Source organism: Phialemonium atrogriseum (genome assembly GCF_030411735.1).
Source record: "Phialemonium atrogriseum strain 8032-3 unplaced genomic scaffold QBC33scaffold_25, whole genome shotgun sequence".
NCBI classification, from domain to species: domain Eukaryota; kingdom Fungi; phylum Ascomycota; class Sordariomycetes; order Cephalothecales; family Cephalothecaceae; genus Phialemonium; species Phialemonium atrogriseum.
The window spans coordinates 311,912-339,858 of NW_026848162.1; the positions used below are offsets into that span (position 1 = coordinate 311,912).

The 27,947-nt window shown below is 56.8% G+C and overlaps 8 protein-coding genes across 8 annotated transcripts; 5 read left to right on the forward strand and 3 right to left on the reverse strand.

The window, feature by feature from the left end:
* Nucleotides 1–1,602: 1,602 nt before the first annotated feature.
* QBC33DRAFT_580506 (uncharacterized protein) lies at nucleotides 1,603–3,086 on the reverse strand (the record flags this gene model as incomplete). Its single annotated transcript, XM_060431206.1, has 2 exons — nucleotides 1,603–1,771; nucleotides 1,840–3,086. The coding sequence occupies 2 exons, from the start codon at nucleotides 3,084–3,086 to the stop codon at nucleotides 1,603–1,605; spliced, it is 1,416 nt and encodes a 471-aa protein (XP_060280510.1).
* A 1,340-nt stretch (nucleotides 3,087–4,426) lies between these two features.
* Nucleotides 4,427–5,041, reverse strand: QBC33DRAFT_517912 (uncharacterized protein; the record flags this gene model as incomplete). Its single annotated transcript, XM_060426213.1, has 2 exons — nucleotides 4,427–4,725; nucleotides 4,813–5,041. The coding sequence occupies 2 exons, from the start codon at nucleotides 5,039–5,041 to the stop codon at nucleotides 4,427–4,429; spliced, it is 528 nt and encodes a 175-aa protein (XP_060280511.1).
* Nucleotides 5,042–6,301: 1,260 nt separating this feature from the next.
* On the forward strand, nucleotides 6,302–8,393 carry QBC33DRAFT_497912 (major facilitator superfamily domain-containing protein; the record flags this gene model as incomplete). The annotated part of the gene is made up of 3 exons (XM_060425605.1): nucleotides 6,302–6,528; nucleotides 6,637–6,924; nucleotides 7,026–8,393. The coding sequence occupies 3 exons, from the start codon at nucleotides 6,302–6,304 to the stop codon at nucleotides 8,275–8,277; spliced, it is 1,767 nt and encodes a 588-aa protein (XP_060280512.1). The 3' UTR covers nucleotides 8,278–8,393.
* A 1,853-nt stretch (nucleotides 8,394–10,246) lies between these two features.
* QBC33DRAFT_547713 (siderochrome-iron transporter) lies at nucleotides 10,247–12,234 on the forward strand. The gene is made up of 2 exons (XM_060428770.1): nucleotides 10,247–10,264; nucleotides 10,295–12,234. The coding sequence occupies exon 2, from the start codon at nucleotides 10,334–10,336 to the stop codon at nucleotides 12,095–12,097; it is 1,764 nt and encodes a 587-aa protein (XP_060280513.1). The 5' UTR covers nucleotides 10,247–10,264; nucleotides 10,295–10,333; the 3' UTR covers nucleotides 12,098–12,234.
* Nucleotides 12,235–15,257: 3,023 nt separating this feature from the next.
* On the forward strand, nucleotides 15,258–17,979 carry QBC33DRAFT_202873 (uncharacterized protein). The gene is made up of 2 exons (XM_060422609.1): nucleotides 15,258–15,919; nucleotides 15,975–17,979. The coding sequence occupies exons 1-2, from the start codon at nucleotides 15,443–15,445 to the stop codon at nucleotides 17,922–17,924; spliced, it is 2,427 nt and encodes an 808-aa protein (XP_060280514.1). The 5' UTR covers nucleotides 15,258–15,442; the 3' UTR covers nucleotides 17,925–17,979.
* An 841-nt stretch (nucleotides 17,980–18,820) lies between these two features.
* On the forward strand, nucleotides 18,821–19,732 carry QBC33DRAFT_202902 (uncharacterized protein). The gene is made up of 3 exons (XM_060422610.1): nucleotides 18,821–19,019; nucleotides 19,075–19,125; nucleotides 19,209–19,732. Exon 3 carries the CDS (start codon nucleotides 19,210–19,212, stop codon nucleotides 19,582–19,584), a length of 375 nt encoding a protein of 124 aa, XP_060280515.1. The 5' UTR covers nucleotides 18,821–19,019; nucleotides 19,075–19,125; nucleotide 19,209; the 3' UTR covers nucleotides 19,585–19,732.
* A 506-nt stretch (nucleotides 19,733–20,238) lies between these two features.
* On the reverse strand, nucleotides 20,239–22,415 carry QBC33DRAFT_613244 (major facilitator superfamily domain-containing protein). The gene is made up of 4 exons (XM_060432526.1): nucleotides 22,017–22,415; nucleotides 21,823–21,934; nucleotides 20,714–21,745; nucleotides 20,239–20,615 (listed from the first exon to the last, which is right to left on the reverse strand). The coding sequence occupies exons 1-4, from the start codon at nucleotides 22,314–22,316 to the stop codon at nucleotides 20,305–20,307; spliced, it is 1,755 nt and encodes a 584-aa protein (XP_060280516.1). The 5' UTR covers nucleotides 22,317–22,415; the 3' UTR covers nucleotides 20,239–20,304.
* A 3,750-nt stretch (nucleotides 22,416–26,165) lies between these two features.
* On the forward strand, nucleotides 26,166–27,939 carry QBC33DRAFT_595665 (GPR1/FUN34/yaaH family-domain-containing protein). The gene is made up of 6 exons (XM_060431840.1): nucleotides 26,166–26,751; nucleotides 26,817–26,896; nucleotides 26,970–27,044; nucleotides 27,139–27,205; nucleotides 27,291–27,617; nucleotides 27,698–27,939. The coding sequence occupies exons 1-6, from the start codon at nucleotides 26,641–26,643 to the stop codon at nucleotides 27,857–27,859; spliced, it is 822 nt and encodes a 273-aa protein (XP_060280517.1). The 5' UTR covers nucleotides 26,166–26,640; the 3' UTR covers nucleotides 27,860–27,939.
* The last annotated feature ends 8 nt before the right edge of the window (nucleotides 27,940–27,947 follow it).

Sequence of the window (27,947 nt, forward strand, 5' to 3'; positions counted from 1 at the left end):
GACGTGCTGTGCTGCCAGATCGTATTTTCGAAAAGTACGTGGATGCATGTGTGTCTAGAATTTCCCTGACCTTGAGAATGGCCTTCATACTATCCCCTTCAGGTGATCTCCCACATGCCGTAACTTTTCACTCCTTTTCAGTATTTCTGCTCTGTCTCGGGTATGTATTGGTCGACCAAAGAGAAACCCTGGGCTTCCAAAACTCCTCTCCTTCACATCGTTCTAGTAATTAATATGTGTTGTCTTTGTCGTCAGCGATACTTGCTTAGCTGCACCATCCGCCCACCCACCCCCTTGTCTACACAAGCGACAACCACAACCGTCTGCTTATTCTAGCGCCATTGGGCCTTCGCTTGCTCCAAGCCGGTCAACATCTCCTCGACAGAGCCTTGCCTACCCTCCGAATATCCGCTAAAGGCCTTGACCACCTCTTTCAGCATCGCTTCGGCCTTGTCAGCGCGCCGATTGGCGATGGTCGCCCGACGATCGGCCCGGATCTTAGTGGCGGCGGCGCGGCGCTTGGTCTCGGCGGCGCGGCGCCTAGTCTCCGCAGCGCGTTGCTTGACATCGGCAGCGCGAAGATGGGCTGTGACAGTTTTGACTTTGGCCTCGGTGACGCGTTGTCGGGCAGTAGTGGTGCGGAGTTTCTCCGCGGCGACGCGAGGCCTCGACTCGGGGAGACAACCTCGCAATCTCCTTTAATATATCTATTGCGGACTGTTGTTACATCTCTTCACCGAGAAGGGAAAGGGTGGTAAAGGCAAGAAGGGCAAGAATACCTTCTCTGGCGTAGCGTTGTCGCCAATGTCTCAGGAACGTGGAGAGTGCGTTCTGCCGTTCACACCACTCTGTCGGCCAAAGGTCCTCGTGAAATGGGATGTTGTGAGCCGGATCGTAGGTGGGCTCCAAATTCTTGGCGTAGTGTAGGCCCAGTCGAAGCTTCCAGTCTTAAGCTTGATAAGGCCGAATCATCCTTCAAGGAAGTCAGTACCTATTCGGCTTTGGAAGAAGTCCAGGGCCTTCTGCTGCTGCTGCTGCTCGTTCTTCTCGGCCTCGTGGCCGACCTGTTTCAGCCCACGGTAGTGCGAACTACCATAACCACGCTGATCAAATCCATTCCTACCACAAAAGAGACATTGGAGGAGCGGTTCGTCACCCTCCTCGAGAAACTCCTAGCAGTCATTGTGGCCATTGAGAACAACGTTCGGCCATCCCTGCCCGTCCGGTTTTCCCAGATGATGGCTGTCATGGCCGTGGTTTGGTGGTTTGGGCCCCGGATCCCCGGCGTATGGGACCGGGCCGTCTCAGCAGCGAAGGGATACCAAGGAGGAGGCAACCGCTTTGTGGGTTAGGCAGCCAAAGCGGTCGACTTGATGGCCTATGTCCTGTCACCGTTTCGCGAGAAGGGGAGGTAGCCAGCGATTCATGTGATGACCGCTTGCTCCCCTGCCTTCTAGCTGCTACCTCCTGGCCTCCTCCCTATGACCCAGCTGGTATTATGTCGTCTCCCTCATCCTCCGCTCTGCATTTGGCCAAGATTCCTGCCTGGCATCTAGGCAGTGCGTTATTCACAGCAGTAGGACTGTGGTCTTCGATAATAGTTCATGCAGCCCTTGTCCTTGCACAAAGGTGGGGGCGTGACCGGCATTTGGACGAAGGAAGGTATGTGTCAGGATCCATGGCATGGAACCACGCGTGGGTGGGGTTGATCTTGCCACGGTCCGTCTTGTCGCAGACCAGACATGGCGCTGATAGACGGTGACCAGACATGCTGATTTGCTCCTACCCCTAGGCCAATGTTTCCTCATGTCTACTCTTTCGCCAATCTTTCCGAAATACCTCAAATGGCAATGACAGGTGGGGCATCCACGCGGCCAGTCATTGCGGAAGAAGCTTCCGTGTTTCGTTCCACGACCCGCAGCACTCGGTCTCTTGTTATTCCCCATCTTGTAGTGAAGGCAGCGACACTTGGAAGTGTCAAAACATATCATCTCGGGCAAGGGATTCGAAGGGTACGAAGACAGCAGAATGCTGGCTGGCCCCTGTCGATACCTCTGAAACAGCGCCCTTAGCTCCGCGGGACGGGCCCGCCCATCCGGGGCGCGGGTAAAAGCATCGAGACCGCTATGGGGTTTCCATTCCAGACTGAGAACCACCTGGGCCCGGTCCTCATCGTCGCTCTGGAGACGGGCTCGAGGCCAGGTCGGGGCTACCTCGGCTGTGCAGCATGTGTCGTGACTTGGATGATGGCACTCGACAATGGAGTGGTTGAAGCAGGGCTTCCACTCTCCAGGCTTGCGCTGCTGCCAGTAGGCTATATGGGCTTCAACGTCGGCCCAGGAGACATGGACATGCTCACACAGCTGCACGGCTCCTTGGCGACCCAGACACTGTCGCTCTCGCTTGTCAGGATCCTGATTGGAAGAGGAAAACTCTAGCACATTCTGGTAGCTGCCGCAGGCATTGCAGTAAAGGACAGCACCAAGCTCAGTCTCGAATTTGCAAAGGTCCCCAATTGCTCGACGACGGTTGGTATCAAGGTTCGAAGCCCGGATGATCCGTCTTAACAATCCTTTGATAGGAACATTGCACCAGAGTATGCACTCATTGCACATCCCGTCTTCTTGTAAGCGCTGTCGAAGTTGATCCTGCAGGTCAAAGGGGAACTTCCAAATAGCTTCAGTCATACGCCTGGATCTGTGTGAAAGTGGACGCACCATGTGTTTCCAAATGGTTGGGTCGTCGATAAGATGCCGGAAAGTCCTCGAGACACGCCAGAGGCAGTACAGGGTAAGAATGCCGTCCCCTATGCAGTGGCGGATGTAAAGCAAGAGCTCTTTCGGCAGCCGGCCAATGGGACTGTGATTGTTGTTGAAGACTTGGGCTGCTATCAAGGGGTTCATGGTGCGCTGCAGGTCGCGCAGAGTGAGGAGCATTCGAGATTGCTGCTCCGATCCACCTTTGTCCTGCTGCCCTTGTCTCTCCCGTTCATCGTCCTGTGTCTCGTGTGCATCGTCTTGTTCTTCTACATCCCCTCGACGCCGGCAGGGGCAGAGCTTTTGGATCCGTCGCATGAGAGTAGACATGTTGACGCATGGGTGCTGAAAAAAACTAGTGCTAGAAGTGCAGTTGGGGTTACTGATGCAGAAGTCTGACTCGATTCACTCTGCATGGCTGTGTCTTGAATATCAATTTAACACAGAAGCAGTGCCGGTACGCGGGCAGAAACTCCAACAGGCCTATTTGTATACAAACTCCGACGAAGTGGCTTTCGGCGTGACGTGCTTGACCAACCCTATTGATAAGAAGGCAGCAAGGCAGTAGACATGCTACCCCTACTCCATTCCGAAAGCCTGCCAAGAGCCCGAGATCCATTTAGTCCTTGAAAATGCTTGCAACTGCACCGACTGACTAATCTAATCAGGACGACATTTGGGTACCTCGGAGTTCATGGATTTGAATGCAGCAGCCTCGAACTTTAATATAACCGAATTTGGAACTGACTCATTGCGCATGACGACAACCTGCTCGGAAAACCTCGTCTCTTCGCCTTGAAAGTCTAGTCCTGTCGTCGTTGTGTTTAATGGAGACAAATTATTTCACGGGTGGCCAGCCACAAAAGAATGATGGCGTTCTGTCTAGCCAATTTGTTGGCGGTCCCGAGGTTGGCTGAATTCAAGGTCTCGACTTGAGCAGACAATCTCGCATAGTTCCATGGTCGAGAGTTGTTGGACATCTGCGCCAAGAAGAGAAAGGGCGGTAAAGGCAAGTAGGCAAGAACTAAGTAACCCTTAAGTTGCAGTAGACGATGGATTAGTCAGGGTAAGGCCTGGCCCCTATTCCTTTTTGCGTATATAAGGTGGCTATCTCAAGAAATAGCAATGGGGACGCTTGCTATACAGTCGGGGAATTTTCAACCACCAAACGGATTGACTGGGAAACTTCCCCACTAGAAGAGTTGGGCTTAGTTGGAGTCTAGTAAGGGACGCATAGGCTTCAGACGCCCGATGGCTCACAAGTTTTGACTTGCCACTTTGCTCCCCCGGACTCGGCCAAGGATATACATGAGTCTGACCTCCTTCCACTACGTTAGGAAGCAGAACCGCCAGGAGCGAGCCCCCGAGAACGAAAGACACATGGGCAAGACATGACTGGGATGGGAAAAGGGTGGGCAAAGGCGGTCGTGGTGGGGATACCTGCAAACTGAAAAGCGGTTTCTCTGGCAGGCGGATCAACAGGACCCATCAATGGGTCACCACACACAAGAACTCGCGTCCCGATAAAGAGGCAAGCTATGCTATACAAGAATTTACCAATACACTATCTACCACGTTCCCCCGTCCTTGCACCGAGACTCGGCGTACCCCGTCGAACGCGACACAACGCAGGACGCACATCCCACCTCAACTCGTCCGCCAAACTAAACCTAGAGAGCAGCAAGAGCGCCGAGACCGAGCATGGCGACCAGGCCGACGGAGCCGGCATTGGCGGCACCGGCAGAGCTGGTAGTGGTGGCCGGTGGCGGAGCATTGGCGGAGCCGGAGCCGGTCGGCGCGGGGGTGGTGGCCGGCGGCGAGGCGGCGGCGTCGGTCACGGAGGGGGAGGGGGAGCCGGTGGCGGCGGCGGTGCCGGATGCGGCGGGTGTGGAGGTCTTGGACGCGGTGTGGGCGGAGGCGGCGGCGGTGACGGCTTTGCAGTAGTTGTCGGCGCCTGGGAGGACCTTGTCTGGGAAGCGGGGGTTAGCCGGGAGCGGAGGGGGGAGGGGGATTGGCTCGGATGGTTTGAACTGAACACCGGGGTCATCAAACTTACTGATGGCGACGTCGGCACCGCAAGCCTGGATCACGCAGTTGGTGGAATCATCGACGATGGAGGCGTAGTTGTCGAAGATGCAGATGCACACGCCGTCGTCCTGGGCGCAATCGGTGGCCGAGGAAACCGAGTCAAGGAGGCACTTGATGGAGCATTCGGGGAAGTAGTCGTTGACGTTCTGGGCGAGGGCGAGGCCCGCTGTGGCGAGGATGACACCGAGGTACTTCATTTTGAAAGGCTGACTGGGAGTTAAGACAAACTTGAGGCTTGTTTGTGGCAAAAAGATTGAACGCTTGCTTATGGTGGGACGGATGCAACAAGAACGGGATGAGCTGCAGGGAAAGCTTGAGAATGCGGACAGGCTAGATTATATAATATGCAGTGCCAAGCACCAACACGCGCGAGATCCGGGACGCCCAGTAGGTGGCGTCGCGACCATGCCGCTTTCAGGGTGTCTAACCATCTTGGCGCATCGTGGTTAGACGATAGTTTGATTCATCAGGCAGACGGACATGGCTGTGCCGATGTCGCAGGTATCAACCAACAACCTATGTCTGCACTTTGCAGTCTTGAAGGGGGGTCACCTTGATGGCGGCGGGAAAAAGCAAAGCTGAGGGGCCTGCTGCAGAGTCTGGTTGTTCACAGAGCACAGGGCGCAAGCTGGTGCGCTGCTCGTTGGTGATGGAATCCCTGAGCTACCACTTTTATCCATGTTTTGTTGGCTGGGCGGTGCCAAACTGGGATAGCACTAGTGATGCATCAACCCAGACCAAGCATCATTCACGACCAGGTCCAGGCACGAGCATCCGCACTCGCAAGAGGCGGCGTGGTGACCGGTGCTAAGGGGAAAAAAAACACTGCGGGCGGAGAGGCAGGGGAAATACGGGAATCACCTAATATAACCGAGGAATGTGACGCTGGAGACTTGGCAATCGGAATAGCGCGGGGGTGCAGAATTTTTATCAGATGATCTGATTGAGCTGATTATCAGATAAGATGGATTTATTGCAGTGGGGACCTCCATAGAGCATGCGCACAGGTGTGGGGTTCACTGGGTTGGCTTCGAAATACGCCCAATCATACCGTGCCGCTTCCCAGCCGGGCGCATTTTTGGCTTGTGCAGTTGGGACCAGCTCAATGCAGGTGCAGCAATTGTTGGCTAGCTGTCCCACTCTCATTTCGACGAAGCTCCGCGACCGGCAAGCCTTTCGAGCTGGAACTTCCAGTTCCGGGTCTTGGCCGGCACACAGCAGCTGCAAACTTAGTACAAAGTATGCATGTCTGTGCCGCGGTCCGGGCCTCTTCGTGCTGCTCTGATGTTTCAATTCGACCGCACCGCAAATTCCTGTTATGCTCGGGATGCGCGGCACCCTTCAAGTTGTTTATATATCTATATATATATATATAAATAAATTGCGGCATTCCTGCTGCCCTTGAACCAGCCCCAGGGCCATCGCCGATATCCGATCTCAACTCCGTTGCCATTGTCATGGGCTTCCTCTCCTCGGCCAAGTCGCCAGCCGGCGACACCAACGACGTCACAGAGACCGTGCAAACCTCGCCCAGCCCTCGCGACACCGGCGATGTCGCGGATCACGACAAGAAAGAAGGATCCGATGGAGAAAACGGATCTGAGGGTTACCAGGCCGGAGTGCGCGGTGTCGAAGCTGCTGCCACCGTGTGGACCAAATGGCACCTTGTCGCTGCCTACACCTTGTGAGTTTTCTCCCCGAACCGGATGCCGAGACTGTCTGTTGCGCCTTGGCGGGGCCCTTGGTATCGGGAATCCAGACAACTGACCACGGCGCATTTGCAAACGCGCAGCATCTGGTTGATCTACTTCGTCACCTCCACCGAGGAGGTTGTCGTGCGCGTCTTCAACCCCTACGTCACGAGCGCATTCCAGCTGCACTCGTTGACCGCCGCCACGAACATCATGGCCAGCATCATCGGTGGCCTATCGAAGCTGCCGCTCGCGAAGCTCCTCGACACGTGGGGTAGACCTCAAGGTCTCGCCTTGGCCCTGTTCCTCTGGATTATCGGATTCATCATGATGGCAGTGTGCAGGAACGTCCAGACCTACGCTGCTGCCCAGGTCTTCTCTGCTGTCGGGTAGGTGCTAAAACTGACCTCCTTCATCTCCTCCCCTCCCCTCATGGAATAACACCACTCGGAGGGCAACATGGGCTAATGCAATGGCTGCGCGAATACAGAGCCCAGGGAGTGAGCTACTGCGTGACCGTCTTCATTGCAGATACCTCCGCCCTCAGGAACCGAGCCCTCATGCTGTCTTTCGCGACTTCCCCATACATCGTCACCACCTGGATCGGCGGACCGATGGCGGACAGCCTCCTGGCCGGTCCTGGCTGGCGTTGGGGCTTTGGAATCTTTGCTATCATCACCCCTGTTGTGGTTCTACCGCTCTGCTTCTTGTTCATATGGAGCCAGATCAAGGCGAAGAAGGCCAATATTTTGCCGGAGACTAGGACCAAGCTTACTTGGGCGGGGGTCAAGAAGTATATGATCGAGATCGACCTGATCGGCATCATCCTCCTCGCCGGCGGCATGGCTCTGTTCCTCCTCCCGTTCAGCCTCTACTCTTACCAGCACGAGAAGTTCAGGTCCGCCATGATCATCTGCATGATCGTCTTTGGCGGCCTCCTGCTCATCGCCTTCGTGCTGTACGAGAAATACCTGGCCCCTGTCAAGTTCATCCCCGTCAGCCTCCTCGCCGACCGCACCGTCTTCTTCGGCGGCATGATGTTCCTCTTTGTCTTCTTCAACTCGATGGTGTGGGGCAGCTACTTCACGTCGATGTTGCTCGTGGCCTGGAACCAGTCCGTCACCAAGGCGACGTACATCAGCAACATCTACCGCGTCGGCTCGTGCTTCTCGGCGCTCGTCATCGGCGTCTTCATCCGCTGGTCGGGCCGGTTCAAGTGGGTGGCGCTGTACTTCGGCCTCCCGCTCATGACGCTGGGCGTGGGGCTCCTCATCCACTTCCGCCAGCCCGACACGCCGATCGGGTACGTGATCATGACGCAGATCTTCATCGCCTTCGCCGGCGGCCCGCTCGTCATCGCCGGCGAGTTGGCCATGATGGCGCCGTCGGACCACCAGCACATCGCCGTCATCATGGCCATCCTCGACCTCTTCGGCAGCTTCGGCACCGCCCTCGGCGCCACCGTTTCCGCCGCCATCTGGACGACCGTCTTCCCCGCCGCCCTGCGTCGCCACCTCCCGCCCACGGCGCGCATCGACCGCATCTACTCCAGCCTCACCCTCCAGCTCGCGTACCCCGTCGGAAACCCCACAAGGGCCGGCATCAGCCTGGCCTACGGCGATGCCCAGAAGTACATGCTCATCACCAGCACATGCGCCCTGGGCGTCGCCTTCCTGTGCGTCCTGCTGTGGAGGGATATCAAGATCACGGACAAGAGGCAGGTCAAGGGTCTCGTTGTTTAAGGGGGTAGCCAGCTGGATGGTCTATTTATATCATCGGGCCGTGGATTCAGACCCGACACTCTCTGCTCCTTGTCGTCGAAGTGCCCATGTTGAGATGCGGTTTGGGATTGTTTCCGTTCTTGAGATGGAATCGCACGTCTTGCGCTCTATCTATATTCAAAAGTCTCTCTTCATCTGGAGCAATACCAGCTCCCAATTTTGACTGCGGCTTTACTTTTGTTGTGGATACCCGGCGCAGGCTTTAGATACTTGGGTAAAGGATAATATAACTTGTAACAAGCAGGTTTCTCTTGCTCATCAATTGAATGCCAGCGTGCTCACGACTCAAACTCGAAGCCTCCCGGATCCCAGGGCCGTTTCTAGAGCCCAGATCATTCTGCAAACCGGGTTTACGCGGGGTTATGGCGGCGAACAGGCAAGGAGTCTCCATTTTTGGGGAAGGTGGCGTCGATGCGGAGTCGAAGAGAAAAGACCTGTCAATTAAGTTGCAGAGTAGGGGGCCGGGTTAGGAAGTTTTCCTTTAGGCCTCATCTCTTCTTTCGAGCCCCTGACTCGGGCTATATAATATATGTCCGCCTTGGCCATGGACTAGATAGAAACGTAGAAGCACATACTTACCCTCACATTGCTGGGCTGGAAATCAGTAGAAAACACAAACTTGGTTGGACACTGTTTCTTCAAAGGCAACTTTAAAGGCGACCGTTGAAACGGCCTTCCCCCCAGAGTTTGTGATGTTGAGGGAAGGGCTGGTCTCCGGGCAACCTTACTAGCGCCGGAGCCTGTCCGAGGAGCAATGGAAGACTTGGATTCGGTCTGAACATGAATACTGACAACCATGCTAATCTTGCTCACAGCGAATGTTGGGACGGAAGAGCTAGAAATTCGACCTAGCCAGGCCGACGTTAAAATAAGATGGCCTGATTTGGAGGAAACTTTTCTTAGGGCCATTTTAAATACCGCCGACCTTTGCACTGTGAACTCGAACGAAGCATCTACATCCCTTGCAAATAAGACAAGAAAAAGGTCAAGCTTGGCACTTGCTCAGGGCTTCACGAAGAGCGTGGTTGGAAGAAGGGTGACGATGTCACGACTCAAATCAGGGATTGTTTCCTCGCACGTCGGGTGTCATTACGCAGTACTTTCGATCGATGCTTGATTGCTGATCGACTTGCATATCGAAGTGCACAGACTCGGGTGTTTATGACGAGGGAGAGGCTCCGGCATTGCCACCCCACGCCCCCCCTCCCCCCCAAAAAGATTCTGGCACTTGACATATTGCATGGGTCCCACTGTCCAATTAGGTCAATTCGACACCGTGTGACCAGCGCCATGGGTTCTGGCCTCCTGGGCTATTCTTGTTTCCGAAAAAGGAAGCTGTCGCGTGGCATGGAAGAACGCCGGGGTCCCTGGGACCCACGCGCGGCAAAGCAGAAAAGAAAAAGAAGACGGGATAGGAAAAAAAATTCGGATGAAGATGATGGCGTCGGACACTCTCGGCCACTCTTTAGCTGAGCTAGCGTCCGGACACGCCGCTCGGGTTGGTTGCACAACGCCGGGAGGAAATTTAGGCCAATACAAACCCCGGTCGAGGTGCGGAAAAAGGCTGAATCCGGCCATGTGTCGTTAGGGCGCCAAGGGGTGGCCCGAAATCCAGGATCTGATTAGCCAAGTCATTAGCCCGATTGGGAGTGCCGAGCGGCGCGCGAGTCGGTCAAACTTGTAGGTTTTTATCTTATCGGCATCATCAGCGATCAGAAGTGGGACCGGCAGGCCACCCCACCAATGGAACGGGAGAAGCTGCGTAAGGGGCTTGCCTTGGCGGGGTCAAAAGAGTGGAGAGCTATGGCCGAGCCCATGTTATTCACGATTTACACTTTCCTCTTGTTGCATTGCCTTCTTCGCCCTCCTCTTTCTTAAAGCCTCGATTTCCCCTGATCTGGAGGTGCATGTCTTCTGCTCCTCAGCGACGGATCAGCAGGACCGAACACCCCCTCGCCCTCGCCCTCCCCCTCCCCCTCCCCCTCCCCCCCAAAGCAGCACAGCGAAAACCGCCACAATGTCCAGCACTCCTCCAGAAGCCGCCAACGGGTTCGAGGAGAAGGTACCGACGGCCGAGGAGGTGACTCCTCGGCTTCGTCGTGCGTCCATCTTCGGCGAGAAGTCACCCGGTGTCGTGCGCATCGAGGCCATCTCCACCGTCATCACCCGCTTCGACCGCATCTTCATCTTCATCGGCGTCTTCATCATCGCCTACGCCTACGGGCTCGACGGCACGCTCCGGTACACCTACCAGCCCTACGCCACGTCCTCGTTCGGGTCGCACTCGCTACTCGCCGCAGTCAACGTGCTGCGGTCCGTCATCGCCGCCGCCGCCCAGCCCACGGCTGCTAAGGTCGCCGATGTCTTCGGCCGCGTCGAGCTCATCTGCCTGTCCATCTTCTTTTACATCATCGGCACCATCGTCGAAGCCGTCGCCACCGACATTGAGACGTTTGCCGGCGGCGCCATCATCTACCAGATCGGCTACACCATGGTGATCCTGCTGCTCGAGGTCATCATCGCCGACATCACCTCGACCCGGGCGCGCCTGCTGTTCAGCTACGTGCCCGCGCTTCCATTCATCATCAACACGTGGGTCAGCGGAGACATCGCCACCGCCGTTCTGGGCAAGACGACGTGGAAGTGGGGCATCGGCATGTGGGCCATCATCTACCCAGTCTGCGCGCTGCCGCTCATCACCAGCCTCGTGATCGTCGGCCGCCGGGCGAGGAAGTCGGGCGTGCTGGACAGCTACAAGACGCCGTTCGCCATGCTCGGCTGGAAGGAGTTCGTCAAGCAACTCTTCTGGCAGCTCGACGTGATCGGCATCATCCTCGTCATCGCCGTCTTCGCGCTCATCCTCGTGCCCCTGACCCTTGCCGGCGGCTTCCACGACAAATGGCGGGAGGCCCACATCATCGCGCCCCTCGTCATCGGCATCTGCTGCATCCCCGTCTTCCTCCTCTGGGAGCTCTGGGCCCCGCACCCCATGGTGCCCTTCCGGCTGATGAAGGACCGCGCCGTCTGGGGCCCCATGGGCATCGCCATCCTGCTCAACTTCACGTGGTACATGCAGGGCGACTACCTGTACACGGTGCTGGTGGTGGCCTTTGACTTCTCCATCACGTCGGCGACGCGCATCACGTCGCTGTACTCGTTCGTGAGCGTCATCACGGGCGCCGTCCTCGGCCTGATCGTGTACCGGGTGCGACGGCTCAAGGTGTTCATCCTCGGCGGCACGATGCTCTTCCTGGTGGCCTTCGGCCTGCTGATCCGCTTCCGCGGCGACGCCAGCAGCTCGAGCCAGTCGGGCGTCATCGGCGCGCAGGTGCTGCTCGGCCTTGCCGGCGGCATGTTCCCCTACCCGGCGCAGGCGTCGCTGCAGGCCTACCTCAAACACGAGCACCTCGCCGTCATGACGGGCCTGTACCTGGCGACCTACAACGTCGGCTCGGCCTTTGGCAACACCGTCTCGGGCGCCATCTGGACCCAGGTGCTGCCCCGCGAGCTCGACGCGCGCCTGTCCGGCCTCAACAACGACACCCTCGCCCTACTCACCTACGAGAACCCCTTCGTCATCGCCGCCGAGTACGCCGTCGGCACGCCCGAGCGCGACGCCATCATCGAGGCCTACAAGCACGCCCAGCGCCTGCTCACCATCACGGGTATCTGCCTGTGCGTGCCGCTCATCGCCTTCGCGTTCACCCTCCGGAACCCGAAGCTCAACGATAAGCAGAACCTGGTCGAGGACAGCGAGTCGGAGCAGAGCATCGTCGTCTAGGTAGCTTAACAGCCATACTCTTTTTTTCTCATCCTTTTTTCCCCCTTCTTCCTTTTATTTTGGGACAAAAGAAAAACGACGGCGTCGGAGCTTAAGAAACGCCACGCTTGGAACGGGCGCTGGGCTGGTGAGGGCGGTGGGGCGGTGGGGTGGTGGGTGCAGTAATCTGCAAAATAATCATTATATCCGTAATATCCGTACAATAGAATCCATACCAAGTCCTCAGGGGCGTACAAATAGCAGCGTCACTTGTGTTGATGTGAGCCCCATCTTGTGCCGCTTTCCCGTGCTGTGGTGGATACATGGCCACTAAGGTACATACATACAGCACAGTTGACAGTGCAATACGAACCCCGCCCGGCGCGAGCCGTTAGGTTGAAGCGAAATTTCCAATTGTCTTTTTGGAAAACTGTGGCACGATTGGAGGTCCACCCGCAAAGGCGGAATTTCGTTCCCAAGCTTCCCAACGAGATAACTATCTGGGACATACTGGCTCGCCATTCTCAGCGGACTTTAGGTTCGTTGGGGTATGGCAGTGGCTTGCAGTGCAGGTACCGCGGGGCAGGACCCTCGCTTTTTTGGGGGGGTGGGGGGGTAGAGCGAATGCAGCATGTTTTCTTGGCGGTGAGAACGTTGCACCTCGAAATTACGCACAAAAAAAAGACCAATCCAAAAATAAAACCAAACTCGGACTGGTGGTGCAGGGCTGATACGAGATGGGGTATTTTGCAGTTGTCGAAACATTTGCGGGAGCTACGCACTACAGTGAGGTCCCGTCCCTCCTCAACGGCCTGCCGGCACGTGGTTTGCTCTCTCTACGGATTTGGATATGGGCCGAAGTTCGACGCGCCGCGTCCCAAACTTTGCGCTAATCGATCAATCAAGTCACTCAACCCATCAGTCAATCAATACAGGGAACTACCGAGTTAAAAGAGACGCGGATTTTAAGTTAAGCCCATCCGCAACCCGTTATCTACCCGATCGCGGGCTCCCCCAGGCCCACGTCTACGACCTTTCGCGGCTTCCCCCAGACGAAACCCCAAACCCTAGGCACGTTTGGCTTTTGTGGTGCAGCAGGAGAGACTAATGTTCACCCCACACTCGCCATGTCCAGCGTGATTGGCAAGGGCAAGAAGTCCCTCCAGCCGCCACGCATGTCTTCCTACGACCAAACGCGCCAGTTCACGACCCCAAGATGGGGGTCAATTGCGTGGCTGTTCGCCCGGCAAAGAGACAACACCATTCGGTGGAGAGGTCCAGAGCGGACGGGGAAGGCGAGTCCAAAACAACCCATGCTGATACAATACGTAATCGCTGCATGCGAAGTGCACCGCCGACAACCGTCCCACGCCCATCGAACCATGAACTGCCCGACCTGTCCCCCATTCGCCCACCGATATCCAAGCCCCAACAATAAACCCAGCTTCACCGCCCGTCCAACCCCCTCCCCAGCGCCCTCTCGATCCCAACCAACCAACCTGACGCGGTCTGCCTCTCGGCGCAGACGTCTCTCCAGATCCCAGACCGCCTCTCCCGCCTCCGCGAGGCGCGCCTCGGGCCCCGCTCCGGACCACCCCGCCCGACGCCTCGACGGACTCGCATACCCTTCCTCGCGGCATCGACGTTGTTGCCCACAAGGTCCGCGGGGGGGGGGGGGGGGGGGGGGGCCCCGGGCCCCCCCCCCCCCGCCGCGGGGGGCGGGCGGGTGGGGCCCGCCGGCCCCCCCCGCCCCACCACCCCCCACCACGGCGGGCCAAAATCCATCACCCGGCACCCGGCCCCCCCCCCCCCCCCCCCCGCCCCCGCCCCGCCCCGCCCCCCCCCCGCCCCCGGGGGGGGGGGGGGGGGGGGGGGGGGGCACCGGCGCGCATCCACGCGTCGACGAGGTCCTGCCTCGTCGCGCGCGCATGCCGCCGCCGCTCGAGCTCCCGCCTCAACTGCGGCTCAAAGTCCCTGACCAGGCTACGGGCCCTTTCGTCGTCGTCGGCCGCCACGGCGGGGGATACTGGCCTAGCGTGGTGCGGAGAGGGCCGTTGACCCCAGGCCTTGCGAGCGAGGAGGAGGCATCGTACGAGGCGAGCTTGCGTCGTGACGTGCTCGACGAGGGCGGACTGGAGCTTGGCGCATACCTGGGCGTGGGCCGCTTTGCATTGCGCGTGTCCGTGCTTGGACACTGCCAGGTTCAGTTGGAGCTGGCTGACCGCTACGCCGGCGGAATGTTGCTCCAGCGCTGAGGAGATGCTGGCTCGGAGCTGTTGTGCCTGGGTGAGAAGGGCATCGAAGTCGTTGCTCTCGTGACCGTTCGCTGCTCTGTCCGTTAGGTGAGATTTGGTGCCCGGGTGTGACGGACACCACCTCCTTCCCGTGATTGCTCCCCAACAAGTGTTGGGCATTTGGAATCCGTTGCATCGATTTGTTCAACCCCGGATCCTACCGCACCCGTGCTCGAAATGGATCCAATGGATTTGACTTCCTGCTGCGAGGTGCCTGGTGCCGATTCAAGATGCGGGAGGCAGGAATGGTGTCCCGTCTCATTCCAAGTGGATCCATCGGGATGCACCAGAGTGGTACCTAAGTAGGTACCCGACGTCTTCCATCCCGACTTCCCATTTTGGCACACGGCCGAGTGCGGGAAAATCGGCCTATGACCGGGCCACGGACCCCAATTGCAGGCGGCAAGAAGCGGGCAATTGACATATGGATCCATGCTGGCAACTATCTTACATCCTACGCCTGATCAATCCCAGGTTTCCCGCAAATGAGCGTCCATCGAGCCAGCGATTGATCTCCTTACGAGTTCCGTGTCGAACATGAGAAGATTGGTCCCGGCACTTACGAAGTGGAAGCGAAGAGGACTGACGGAACACAGGAGCAGTGGACTGAATTGCGGACCGCAGCGACCAGGTAGCAAAGTCTCCCGGCGAGAACCCGACATCCTGGATATCGTTTGCTTCTTCTTTTCTCTCCTTCCTCATTTGTCAGGTTCGAATGATCTTGCTTAGAATTCACCAGTCTGATTGGATGGCTTACGACCTGGGAGGATATGACGTCACAATTGAGATTTCGGAGACGGCCGAATTTTTATGTGCGACTGACTAATGCTTCCCTTCAGTGCACAATTATTCCGCCGAAATCTCGGCGGGGTTACTGAGGCTGACACATGCGTGTGTGCTGCCTGGTGTGAGCAGAAAGGGGTGGCCCTTTTGACTCCCCCAAGCAAGGGCGCCCACTTCGTCCGCCGGCCCGGCTCTCGTCTTTTTTTTTTTTGTGCAAGGTCGCTTTCAGAAACCAACCGGCATTTTTCGGCACTCTGCGGCGCCTGGATTATTTGTGTTGTACTGGGACATGCAGAGACCCACGGCGGAAGGCAGCCAGGCCTCCGGCCGCGGCAGCCCCTCCGCCAATGCCGAGTCCGAAGCCAAGCGGCGGAAGATCCGGAAGGGCACCCGCAGCTGCTGGGAGTGCAAGCGGAGGAAGACGCGATGCAATTATGCGAACCCTGACGACGACGTCTGCATTGGCTGCCGGCGTCGGGGCATGGCCTGCGTGAGCCAGGAGTACGACGAGGAGCCCTCCCAGCATATCGAGAGGGCGCCAGAGATTGGGGACCGCATTGTACGAGTCGAGGCTCTAGTTGCCGAGCTTGTCAAGAAAGTCGGTGGGGCGCCAGGGTCATCTCCATGGAGCGAGGGGATGATGAGCAGCCGGCCCCGAACACCGCCTGCAGACGATGTCGTCTTCCCCGGCCCCACCCTGCTCACGCCCGATGACAGTGCCTCTGAGTCGGGCCCCCAATCGATGTACTGTGATGATACATCAGCAGTAAGTGATTATCGAGCCGCCTTTCAGCCAACGTTCGCGTCTAAAGGGAATCTAGGAGTCATTGCCCTGCTACCAATCGGATGCTGGGCACGACCCGTCTCCCAGGGGGCGGGCAGTCACTGGTAGACCGGGAATGAGGCTTGCGCCGGCCAGCGCAGGGAAGTATCAGAACATATCGGATGCACTCTACCGCCTCTTACCATCTCAAGAGGTATCCACCGCCATCTGCACCTCGGGCGGCCTTACCAGCGTCTTCTTTCAACAGCTGTTCACCCAGCCATATACCGAACTGGACAGGGAAGGGCTGCTCACGCCCGAACACATCGCCGTGCTGCCGCCTCCAACGGCTCATCCTGTCTTGATCGCGAAGAAGATGCTCACTATCGCCACCGTCATCCAGTACCTCCGCCCGGATCAGCAGCACCTGCTGCGATGCTCAGATGATCCAAGATTGGGGATGCAGAAGATGGTGGACGCTGCGATCAACTTCGTCACCACAAATGACGAGCTCGTCTGCTGCGCCGAGGGTCTCGAGTGCATCCTCGTGGAGTGTGCTTTCCAAGCCAACAGCGGCAACCTGCGACGGGCGTTGGTAGCTATCCGGAGGGCAATGGTCATCGCCCAGCTCATGGGCATTCATCGCCCTGGCAACCTTCCCGTGATGCAGCTGGACCCAGACACGCGTTTCCACCCAAACTTCGTGTGGTTCCGGCTCCTCTTCGCGGATCGTCACCTCTGCATGATGCTCGGCCTCCCTCAGGGTTCCCACGACATGAGCATGATCAACGAGCGGGACATGGCCAACGACACGCCCATTGGCAGGCTGGAGCGCATGCATTGCGCCATCGCCTCGCGCATCCTCGACCACCACGAGGCCGATCCGTCGTCGATAGACTGTGGTTCCATCCAAGAGCTTGATGCGGAGCTGCGGAGGGCCGCAGACAGCATGCCATCCAAGTTCTGGCTGCCCCAGAACTTCGTCAATCTGGACACGGCAGAAGAGATAGTCTTCGAGACGACACGGCTCGTCACCCAGCTCTTCCACTACAGCCTGCTCAGCCAGCTGCACCTCCCTTACATGCTGCGCTCGTCGCCGGAGCGGAAGTACGACTACAGCAAGATCACCTGCGTCAACTCGAGCAGGGAGTCGCTCACCCGGTTCATCACCTTCCGCTCATTCAACCAGGTCGCCTACTGCTGCCGCATGGTCGACTTCATCGCCCTCATGGCGGCCATGACCCTTCTCCTCGCCCACCTGGACGGCCACCGAAACAAGTACGACAATTTCCTGCTGCACCAGCGGTTCAGCGACCGGGCCATGGTGGAGAAGGTGCTGGAGAACATGGAGAATCTGAGCAAGCTCAACATGGACGTGCTGTCCCACAAGAGCGCCGAGGTGCTCCGGAGCCTGCTGGCCATCGAGGCCGAGGCGGCAGAGGGCGGGGCGTTCCGGGCGGACAATCTGGCCGGGTCAGAGATGGGGTCCGGGGAAGACCGGAGCAACATGCTGAACATATGCATCCCCTACTTCGGTACCATCAAGATTACAAAATCGGACCTCATATTCAAGGAGGCAGCCGACCCGACATTGCCGCCGCCGCCGCCACCACCTCCTCCTCCTCCACCATCACAACCATCAGAGCCGAGAAAGCCTCTCGAGTCCCCACCCGCAAACACGCTTCCAGCAGCACAGCCGCAGGGCCGAGGCCTCCAATCGACCTCCCTGCTCCCCCACTCGCACTTTGACGGTGGGCTGCACCAGGCCGGCAGCAACACCGACCAGCTCCAGCAGAGCTTCCCAAGTTTCATCGACGACTCTATAACGCAGAACATGCTCTATCCCGGGTTCACGGCCACCACGGACGACTGGGCCTTCCAGGGGGTGGACACGGCCTTCTTCGACAGCCTGATGAGCGGGGCGAACAGTGGGCAGGAGGAGGGGCAGAGGCAGGACTTTGGTGGTGGGGAGGGTCGGGGGAATCCGTATTGGGTGTTTCCATCCTAGTAATGCTGGGCTTGTGGAAGGGCGGAAGGGGGCCGGAGGAAAGGGGGGCAAGCGAGGTTTCCGTGAAAGACACATCTCAACATGTCAATGTATTATATGATTGAAGATACTTATGTCCTTTTATTTTGTCCCTTTATTCGATGCTCGGTGTTGGAGAATAGAGGGTTCTTCATGATACGTTCAATACCGCCATTCCTGATACCCGGGCAGGTAATTGGCTTACCATGCGTACCCAAGTATAGCCGCGTGACATCCCCCATGCTCACCACGACAGTGACCCCTCGTTGCAGAACACTCCTGCAGGAAGGACGGGAATGTTCGTCCCTGTCTGTACATAGCAGGCACCCTGTCATCGTCCTTTCAATGTAGGCGATGCTCAGCTCTGACGAGCGCCTCCCCGAAGCTGAGCGAGTAGTCGGACGAGGAACGCGGCGTGATCATCTCCGCGACGACGGTGGATGTCAAAGTTGCGGGTCTTAATTACGCTCTTAAGTAGCACTCGCGTGGGGGGCCCCGACGAGGCTTGGCTCTTTTCGACCTTATCCCAGACCCTCCGTATCACATCTCGCCTCTACTTGGCTGACATTCTCTGCCAAGAGTTGGCCATGTAACATCCTTAATCAGCGTGTCTGCGACCCTAGCTTGCAGATGGCCAAGGACCTGCCAGGGAGGTTTCAGTCACCTGTTCCATCCAGCAATCAGAGGACACGATGTAAATTTTTGCACAAATCGGATCTTCTGCGGTTTTGTTCTAATTAACCTTCCCTTGTTTGTCAAGGTGAGCACTGACCATAGCACCTTAGAGTGTAAGCACTACCGTACCAGCGTCGCACTTCGTGCAACCGCCTCAGTCAGCGACGAGATATTCTGCACGAGATGTCGGAAATGCTACCTATTCGCAGCGCCGGAATCCTGTCTAAATGCTCTTCCCTACCAGTTTAGTCTACGAAAGCCACTCCTTTGCATTCCCTACAAGCCCAATCATCTCTGATCAGACCTAGTCTAGAGCACAGGCCCCTTCACTTACTTGTGTATATAAAGTCGCCACCTTTCCAGGCATAGATAGAACCTCAGTTCTTCCAAGATATATCATCTGTAGGTGTGCTATGGCTTAGCCACTGATTTTTCTAGAAAAGCTCACAGCATCTAGTATTGTGTCTTAGCCGCCATCGTGTTGACGCCGCAATCATACACTGTCCAAGTAAGTGTCACCTACTTCCCTCTAGACGAAGGTTTTACGTTTTATTCAGAGACACTCAAACTAACCTGCTATGTATTCTCAAGAATGAGATTCAACTCTGCTATTCTAGGCCTAGTCTTGCACACCACCGCCATCTCCGCAGCAGACTGTGGCCAATATGGCGTTGGCAGTACAGGCATTGGGGCCTGCACCGACCGTAACGGCAACTACCAAGACCGCCAGACATTCTGCACCACGCTTGTAGGACAAGGGAATTGGAGGCGGAAGTGCGAGCATGGGCGCAACAGCGGCAGCTGCCACTTTGAGTATCAGGGCCCCGGGATGCCTCAGCAATTGTGCTGGGACGCGTTTGAGAACATCATCAACCAGTGCTTCCAAACTCAGAACGGTGGTGGATATCACTATGGCACGTATTCGTATGATAATCACTGGTTTGTGATCGATAGATGCAGCGGGTGATTGCCTGCAAGGCGCAAAGCTATACGGAGCAGGTAATGGCATTGAGAGAGACGGGAGCTGGAGCTGGAGCTGGAGCGACTTAGAAGCAAATTGACTAAGAGTTGTGTGGTGGATGTGAATGACGCGCGCCTGATCGTATATATGCAAAATACAGGATAATTAATTACAGGGCATCACGTTCTGCACTTAAACTCCACGTCTCAGTCGCCCATAGTCTTCTTGCAAGTGTCAGCCTTTGGCCCCTTGGCGGTATCTTATTTATAACGGGCGCCTTTCTCGTCCTTGTCGGCATCATGTACCCCTCGTACATCCCAAGCACAGACACGAGGGTTCTGGCTTGCATCTGTGTTGTGTAGTGTTGTGTTTGTAGCTGTCGCTGCGTTTGGGATTTGGGAAAGATTTGGCCCTGTCAAGTCGGGGGACAAAACCGGGCAGATTTCGTCGGTTGTGGCAGAAACAGACGGGTGATGTGAGCCAAAAGGGGGGAGGTGACTATATTAGAGTCATATTACACTACTTATGAATGCTCAATTATGCAAAGTATGCATCTAGTTCAACTCCAAACGCCGATACCGCTAGATGAAGATTCATCTTCAGGCATATCCATATCTCAAGTCTATCCAAACCCCCACCACCCTCTCCCCGCTGCCCCGGCCCCCTCCCTCCCAAATGCCAATTACCTATTCCATTGCTATTGTACCAGCACCCATCCACCCCAGCCTACGCTGCCCCCCCGGCCTTCAGCGCCTCCTTGTTCAGCCTCCGCCACCTGCTCGCCAGCGACGCGAGGAACGCGATGCCGACGAAGGCGACGGAGATGGCGAAGGAGGCCTTGATGCCGGACATGTACGCCTCGAGGATACCGTTGACCTGGTCGGCCGGGAACACCTGCCGGATCTGCGCCGCCCCCGTCAGGATCACTTGCAGCGGGTCCACCCCGGGGGCGGAGACGGGCAGTTGGCCGAGAAGCCGGTTGACGAAGGCGGATTGACCTGCTGACACGGAGAAGGCGCCGCCGACGGTTTGGAAGACTGGTGGGGTTGGATGGTGGTTAGCAAGGGGGGTTATGAAGAATGGCATGGCACGTGGTGGGTGCCCTGTAAAGAAGAAGAAGAAAGGCAGGGCTTACAGAGAATGATGGCGGTGACGGATGACATGTCACTCGGCTTTGCGGTACCCTGGGCGACAATAATCGGCACCTGGAACCCGACACCCCATCCAAGGCCGCCGAGGATCTGGAAGCCGATCCACTTGCCCGAGCTGGAGCCGATGTCGAGGGTGTAGATCAGGCCCGCAGCAACGGTAGCGAGAGCCGCGCCGAGGACCATCAACGGCGTCGCAACCCCGGTCGCCGAGATGAAAACACCAGAGGCGATGGTCGCAACCGTCACGGCCAGGATGAGCGGCAGGTTCCGGACGCCCGAGTTGGTGGGGCTGGCGCCGTCGATGCTCTGGAAGTAGATGGGCAGGTAGTACACGATGACGAAGTAGGCGCCGGCGAAGAAGAAGGTGAACAGGCTGGGCACCCAGACGTTGCGGTCGCGCATCAGGCGCGGCGTGATCATGGCCCTCTCGCCCTGCGTGATCTCCCAGGCGGCGAAGGCGGCGCTGATCACGAAGAAGCCGACGAGCAGGCCGACGACCTCGCTGCTGTTCCACGCCTTGCTCTGCCCGCCGTACTGTAGGGCCAGAATGTAGCTGATGACGGCGCCCATGACCATGACGGTGCCGAGGAGGTCCATCTGCAGCAGCTTCTCGGTCAGCTTGGCCTGCGCCGGCTTGGCGTGCGGTGGCGTCGTGAAGAAGAGCAGGATGATGACGGCCGACACGCCGCCGATGGGCAGGTTGATGTAGAAGCACCAGCGCCACGACACCTTGTCGGCGAAGGCGCCGCCGATGAGCGGGCCCACGACCGACGCGATGCCGTAGCTGGCGCCGATGATGCCCGTGAACATGGGCCGGCGCGCGGGGGCGGCCGCGAAGGCGATGATGGTGTATGCGCCGGACCCGATGCCGGCCGCGCCGACGCCGGCGATGGCACGGCCCACGATCAGGGCGGTCGAGTTGGGCGCCACGCCGCAGATGAGGGAGCCGAGCTCGAAGATGATGATGGACAAAAGGAAGGTGATCTTGAGCGGGAAGTACTTGTATGCCTTGCCCCCTGCGATGATGGCGCACAACCAGTCAGTCAATCAGTAACTCCAGGGTGGGGGGGGACGATGGCACACCGCGACTCACATGTTGACTGGAAGCCTCCGACACACATGAAGAAGGCCGAGCCGTACCATGAGACGAGGTCGAGGCCATGGAATTCGTCGGTGATCTTCGGGATGGCTGTTGCGACAATGGTCTTGGAGAGGAGAGGTCAGCATGCTATTCCTGCCATGACATAGCCAGCCGGGGTGTTGCTTTGTTTGTTTGATGTTACTTACCATGTCAAGTGCAACGAGGAAGATGCTGAGCACCAGAGCAACGATGATGAAGATGAGCCGGGCACCGTCCGGGTACGCGACCTCTCCATCAATCACAGCACCGTCGACGGTCTCGGAACTGCCGTCGGCCCCGACATCCTTCTGTATCTTCGCTATCGAGGGATCATCGATGGTCGATGGCGCCCTGGTTGTCCTGCCGCTCGCAGAGAGATCCGCCTTCTCATGTTCGGATACCGGGGCCGGGGTGGGAACCCGCGTGGATAGGTCGCTGTCGAACACTTCTTTGTTAGTCGAAGCCATTGCGTCTGAGTGGTTGGTAGTGTCTTCTTGTGGTTGGCTGCGGGGGATTTGTCGCGAGGCAAGCTGGTGGAAGAAGACTGTGTGACTGAGTTGACCGAACACAAACAGAATCCAGCAGGACAACAAACCATTGGAATTATATATAATTACCCTGCGGCTCACATGGCTTAGTCTCCTAGTATCAACGGCGCTGACATGGTAGATACCGGATTACGCAGCAGACTCTTCAATGAAACCGGCGCCTGGAACTCCAAAGTCCGGCATAGAGTCATGCATGTTCCGTCATGGTACCAATCCATTGGCGCCAGGGGAAAGAGGGACCCACGGACTCGGGCAGATTTAATCCTTGCACGATCAAGATAACGTCAGCTCTCGGAGACTTGCTATCTGCTAGCGGCGGAATTAGGGCTAGGTCTAGGCGGAGCAAAGCCTTATTTACGGAGTACCGTGTACCACCAATTCAGCCGCCCGGCGATCACTGCCTGCAACCATGGTTACGGGTCCCTGCAGGGGTGGCTCCAGATGCAAGTCCGCCGAAGCTTCGGCCCAACCTCAACGGCCCAACGAAGAAGAAAAAAGAGAAAAAAAAAAGTGACTCACTTGATGGGTCCCTTATAATTACACGTACTTGCCCGCGTCCTCCACTCGATCGATCAATCCGCACATATTATTTATCCGCTCCGACCGGCCGTGTCAGCCTGATGCCCGGGCGTTTGCGGTCGCCCTGCGAGAGGATAAATGGGCCATTAGTCGCAACTCTCTCGCCGTCGGCGTAGTCCACCTCCGAAACCCCGATCACTCACGGAGCTTCTGGGAGGAGCAGCCCAAGGCAGGCAGCAGGCAGGGACCACGAGATAAGGCAAGCATCAGTGACAATAGTAAGCAGTCGGACAGAGACTGCGGTCAATCCCACCACTTTTGGCTGACACGTTGCGACTTGAAAGCCTGGCAGCGCTTCTTTGGGGGTCGGTGCGAGTCCGCTTCAACGAGTGCGCAAACCTCGTGTCAAGTGATGACCAAGCATGAAATTTTCGTAATTTTCGTGATGACGACAGCCACCATTACCTTTTCTGGGCCTAGCGCAAAGCCATGACCAACCAGCCCTACGTAAACTCTGTAGTGCCCCTCTGCCCCTGTGCCCCTGTCCCCTGTGGCAGTGCCATTAAACTGATCTCGCTTGCCCTGGGCTCTTGAGCTTCAAACTTCGTCGAGTTACCGTTATGACATAAATTAAAATCGGCATGGCCTGCATGGTTATCCACCAACAGGGCAGGGACAGGCCCCACCGATGCTGATGTTGGTGCCTGCCCATGTCGTCCCCTGAGGAATCGACTGAGCCCCTGGCAGACCCTTTCTCCTCCAACCAGTGGTGCCCAGTATTGTGTATTTTGTTGTGCTTTTATTATAAGAATGGTCCAATGTCAGTCAAGCACTTACACTACAGCTAGCTTATCACCTTCATGTCGATTATTGAAAGAACGAGAAAGAGCTCATTTTCCTACTCGACTGCCAGGCCAACAAAGACAACCAGCTAGTCCCTCAGAGCCTCGACTGGTGGTTGCCATGTTGGAAATGAAGCACAGGACAGAGGAGGCGCAACGTCAAGCAACTTACTGTATGCCCGATTTACTGCCCGAGAAGTCGACCAAAGGACATGCAGGACTTTGCGCCAGTCACAAAGCGCCACGTTCCGAACTGATGTAGAGATAAGAGGCCTCAGCGCGGAACCTGTATGTACTAACCTGTACCGCCGCAATTCCAATCAACGCTGGTCGATAAACCAGTTGCAACTTGTGTGCTTTCTATGAAGTTTAACTTAACATCGACGAGAAGTAATTATAGCCAGCACCGGACAAACATTAAAAACCAATTACTGAGTCACCCGCCAGAAGGCCGGCAGCATGTATGACCAAACAAGTGTTGTCAGAGGCATGAAGATATCGCTTCCCCCCGCTCCCTGTCTCTCAATCAGATTTTTGGACAAGAATGCCGCAAGGTCATACGCAACGACGGCAGCAGGGTGGACACAGCAGCATACTTCGGCATCCGTTCCACTCTCGCATGTGGCGGATTGTTATATCAACGCAGAGGCTTTCACGCTCAGACTGCCATCCGGGGAGCATGCCCAAGAGTGGCTAAGGAACTCGCCTTGCTGGCAACAATGCAACACCAACCCCCATCATGTTATATTCTACCTGTTCTGGGCTCGGAGCAGCTTCGACAAAGTCCTAAGAAGGTTCCAACCCCCGCCGCCAACGCCAGCAGCCATACAGCCTTCGCAGACCAACGTCGCGAATCGCGCTCGCAGCAGAGTGTCGATATTCGAAAACCCTTCATTCAACATTGGCACCAACATCGGCACCAACAACAGTGTTCAACCAGCCTTCGGAGACCAACGTGAGACATCGCGCTGCAAGCGTAGGCAGTAACACGGCGAGTATAGTGTCATCACCGGCGACATCCGTGAAAATACAGAGACCCTCGACATCTACTCAGACGCGAACGCGCCCAATAATGAGCCCGCCCCACTCAAGAAGCAAGTCGAGGACGAGGCGAGAGCCTGAAGAATGGAAGCCTGACGAATGGGACCCTGACGAATTGGCGGTGGATTGGGCTGAAGCACGTAGTAAGCCGAAGACAACTTGGTATGACAAACTCCTTTAAGGGGTGAAAGTTCTTTGGGCTCCGTTATGGAACGGTCTTGATGGGCCGTCTACATGACTTGTTCCGGCAATCTCTACATCCCTCAGCACCTTTGACGCCTTAGTTCCCACAGAGGCACTGTATGCTGGTTAGGCAGAGAGAGTGAGCGCGCGTGAAGATCGAGAATGGCATGGAGGACAGACGGCGACGGCACTCACCCCGAGCCAATGGAATGCCAATCCTCTAAACACGGCCGCAGAGGAAGGCATACGGAGATTGGCTCGGTTGACACAGCGACCGTCAGAGAGCCCACCTGCCGGGGAAATCTCTGCGCTGACCCCGACAGCAAAGACGCGGAAGACTCAGATCTCGATCCTTTGATGACGTGCTATATACCCACGAGCTTGATGTGGCAGACGACTCCAGTCCTGCCCTGAAGTTGCCTGGGCTCAGCCCTTTGGACTAGAAGTGGTGTCTGGAAGAGCTTTGCGACAAAACAGCCATGCCTAGAGCTATTGCATGGCAACGTATAGGACAGACTGGGAGTTTCGGGTATGGAAGTCCGACTCACGCATCTCCACAATCCTGCTAGAAGAGGGTAGAAGCATATGTCGCGCTTCTAGTGTTAGTCGACCAGCCCATCTTAGTTCTGTACGTACCATGTTGACCCGTACTGCGGGGTCTGCTCAACGAGGAATATCCCACTGCAGCAGCATTACATTAACAATGGGCGGCGGCCGGAGTGTCAAGGTTAACTGGGCAAGCCGTGGAGCCTCACAGGAGACAACTCCAAAAATCCCTGCAACTTCCCGGGATTTACCCCACATACCTAACCTTAGCACCCCAGCCAAGGCGGACCGCCCCGAGGACCTCATGTATATGTTTAGGGAAGCCAAACACAGCAAACGGCAAACTCGGTGCATTCTGTCTGCCAACCAATCGCGCTCCATACATGTAGTGCCAGCTTCAAGGCGGAAACATGGACAATAGCCCATCGCCAATCTCGGGGGGGAAGCCAAAACCACCTGTCTCCCAAAACCACAACTTGAAGCCAACAGACTCACCCGCATCAAATATATTAGCATTTCCACCTATTCTCGGCCATCCCTGCATCGATTTAAGCCCCGTCGCGGACAATAATGTATTGGCAATGCAACCCATCATGCACGTACTGGGGTCTAGGATGCGGTTTAAGTTTGGTAACCACTGGATCTGCCGATTCATGACCCCACCTCATCCCATGGCTTCGACTCCAGAAGCGGTGGGCCCCGCAAATCCTAGTCCCATTTGGATCCCCAATCCAACACAGCACGGCACAGTCCAGACCATGATTGGCTACCCAGTCTTTGCTTCTGCATTCCCCTGTCCTGTCAATATTAATTGATGCTGTTGGGCGAAGACGGCGTTTTGGCACGCTGGAGAGCCAATAGCTGGGCGCGAAGCATGGTGCTTTTACTCGGTCAGTTGGTGTGTGGCACGACATGAGTTCCGCAAATATCCTCCGACAGGCGGCACAGCCCAGGGGCCGGCTCGCAGAATAATATATATGTAAAGAGCGGCATGGTAGCTCTGGCTTGCTGGGGGGTCAACAATTTACCTCCAGCAATACGCCGTCCAATAAACGTGACGCCGATTTCACCACCAAGCCAGAGAGCTCTACCCCGAGTAAACAAAACCCACCATGGCCACCGAAAATAAACAAGACACACCTTCGTACGCTGTGCGGGATGAAGAGAAGGGCCTACACAGGACGACCACGGGCGTGACCATGTCCCCCGAGCTCTTTGAGAAGGTCTTGCTTTTGGCCCTGCCTCCTCCAATTCTGGCCCACGACAGCAATAGCTCACACATTCGCAGCTGTATCTCACGCCCAAGGTCCCACATGCCGGCGACTACAACAAGCGCTTTGCCAATCCCACGGCGCTCGGCTTTGTTGGGTAAGTTTTGGGCCACCAGTCGGCGGTCGCGAGCAACGACAACAATTGGGAACTTTGGGTTGACGTCGGACAGATTTGTCATCTCGACTTTCACCTTCTCCACGGTTCTGATGGGATGGGGAGGAGCCTCGGGATTAACGCCTGTCGCGTACGTACATCCCTCATGCCTGACTCCCCCTACCGCCAAAGCTAGCCCTCTCCCGAGAGCGATTTACAAACTAACGTGATATGACCACCGGCAGTGGTATCTTCTTCTTTGTCGGCCCGGTCCTTCTTGTATTTTCGATGGTGTTCGAGTGGATCATGGGGGTAAATCTTTTGTCTCTTTCCCCCTCCCCCCACCCGTTTCCACACCCGTCCGGTGTTGCTCGAGCTGACGTTCGACTGTTTCCAGAACTTCTTCCCGATGATGGTAATGGGCTTATTTGCCGTCTTCTGGCTCTCCTTTGGCCTTCTCCAGCTCCCGACCCTCGGTCTTGCCACCCCCTACGCTACCGAAGCGGACCCGTCCGGCATGGCCTCGCCCGAGTACAACGCGACCGTTGCCATGTACCTCCTGATATGGGGCTTCGCCCTCTTCACCTTCTTTATATTCACCACCAAGATCAACGCTGTCTTTGCAATGATCTTCCTGCTTGTCAGCTCCGCCGCCTGGGTTCTCGCCGGCGCGTACTGGAAAGTCAGCACCGGTGACTTCGCCATGGCCGGCCATCTTCAGACTGTGAGTTTGCAAACTTCACTTCCCACACATATGTTGGTCCCGGTTGTCCGACGTAAGGCTGACTTGGATTTGGAAAACAGGCCGGCGGTGCGCTGTTATTCGTCGTGGCGGTTCTAGGCTGGTACATGTGCTTCGTCATCATGGCGGGCGAGATGCGCCTCAACATCAACTTCCCGGTCGGGGACTTGAGCCGCTTCTGGCCGAGGACCGACGTCCCCATAGACAACGACCATGAGGATTGAGTGCGGGGCAAAGCTGGCCAAGGGGGGGTAATAATATATGAGACTGAGTTATAGCATACAAATAGGATTTGGGGCTACGTGTGTTACG

Coding starts and splice junctions, on each gene's coding strand:
- QBC33DRAFT_547713 (XM_060428770.1), top strand. CDS start 10,334: ATGTCCAGCACTCCTCCAGAAGCCGCCAACGGGTTCGAGGAGAAGGTA.
- QBC33DRAFT_202873 (XM_060422609.1), top strand. CDS start 15,443: ATGCAGAGACCCACGGCGGAAGGCAGCCAGGCCTCCGGCCGCGGCAGC. Junction 15,920..15,974: donor ACTGTGATGATACATCAGCA/GTAAGTGATTAT, acceptor AAGGGAATCTAG/GAGTCATTGCCCTGCTACCA.
- QBC33DRAFT_202902 (XM_060422610.1), top strand. CDS start 19,210: ATGAGATTCAACTCTGCTATTCTAGGCCTAGTCTTGCACACCACCGCC.
- QBC33DRAFT_613244 (XM_060432526.1), bottom strand. CDS start 22,316: ATGGCTTCGACTAACAAAGAAGTGTTCGACAGCGACCTATCCACGCGG. Junction 21,746..21,822: donor CGGAGGCTTCCAGTCAACAT/GTGAGTCGCGGT, acceptor CCATCATCGCAG/GGGGCAAGGCATACAAGTAC. Junction 20,616..20,713: donor CGTCACCGCCATCATTCTCT/GTAAGCCCTGCC, acceptor CAACCCCACCAG/TCTTCCAAACCGTCGGCGGC.
- QBC33DRAFT_595665 (XM_060431840.1), top strand. CDS start 26,641: ATGGCCACCGAAAATAAACAAGACACACCTTCGTACGCTGTGCGGGAT. Junction 26,897..26,969: donor ACGGCGCTCGGCTTTGTTGG/GTAAGTTTTGGG, acceptor GACGTCGGACAG/ATTTGTCATCTCGACTTTCA. Junction 27,618..27,697: donor TGGCCGGCCATCTTCAGACT/GTGAGTTTGCAA, acceptor TTTGGAAAACAG/GCCGGCGGTGCGCTGTTATT.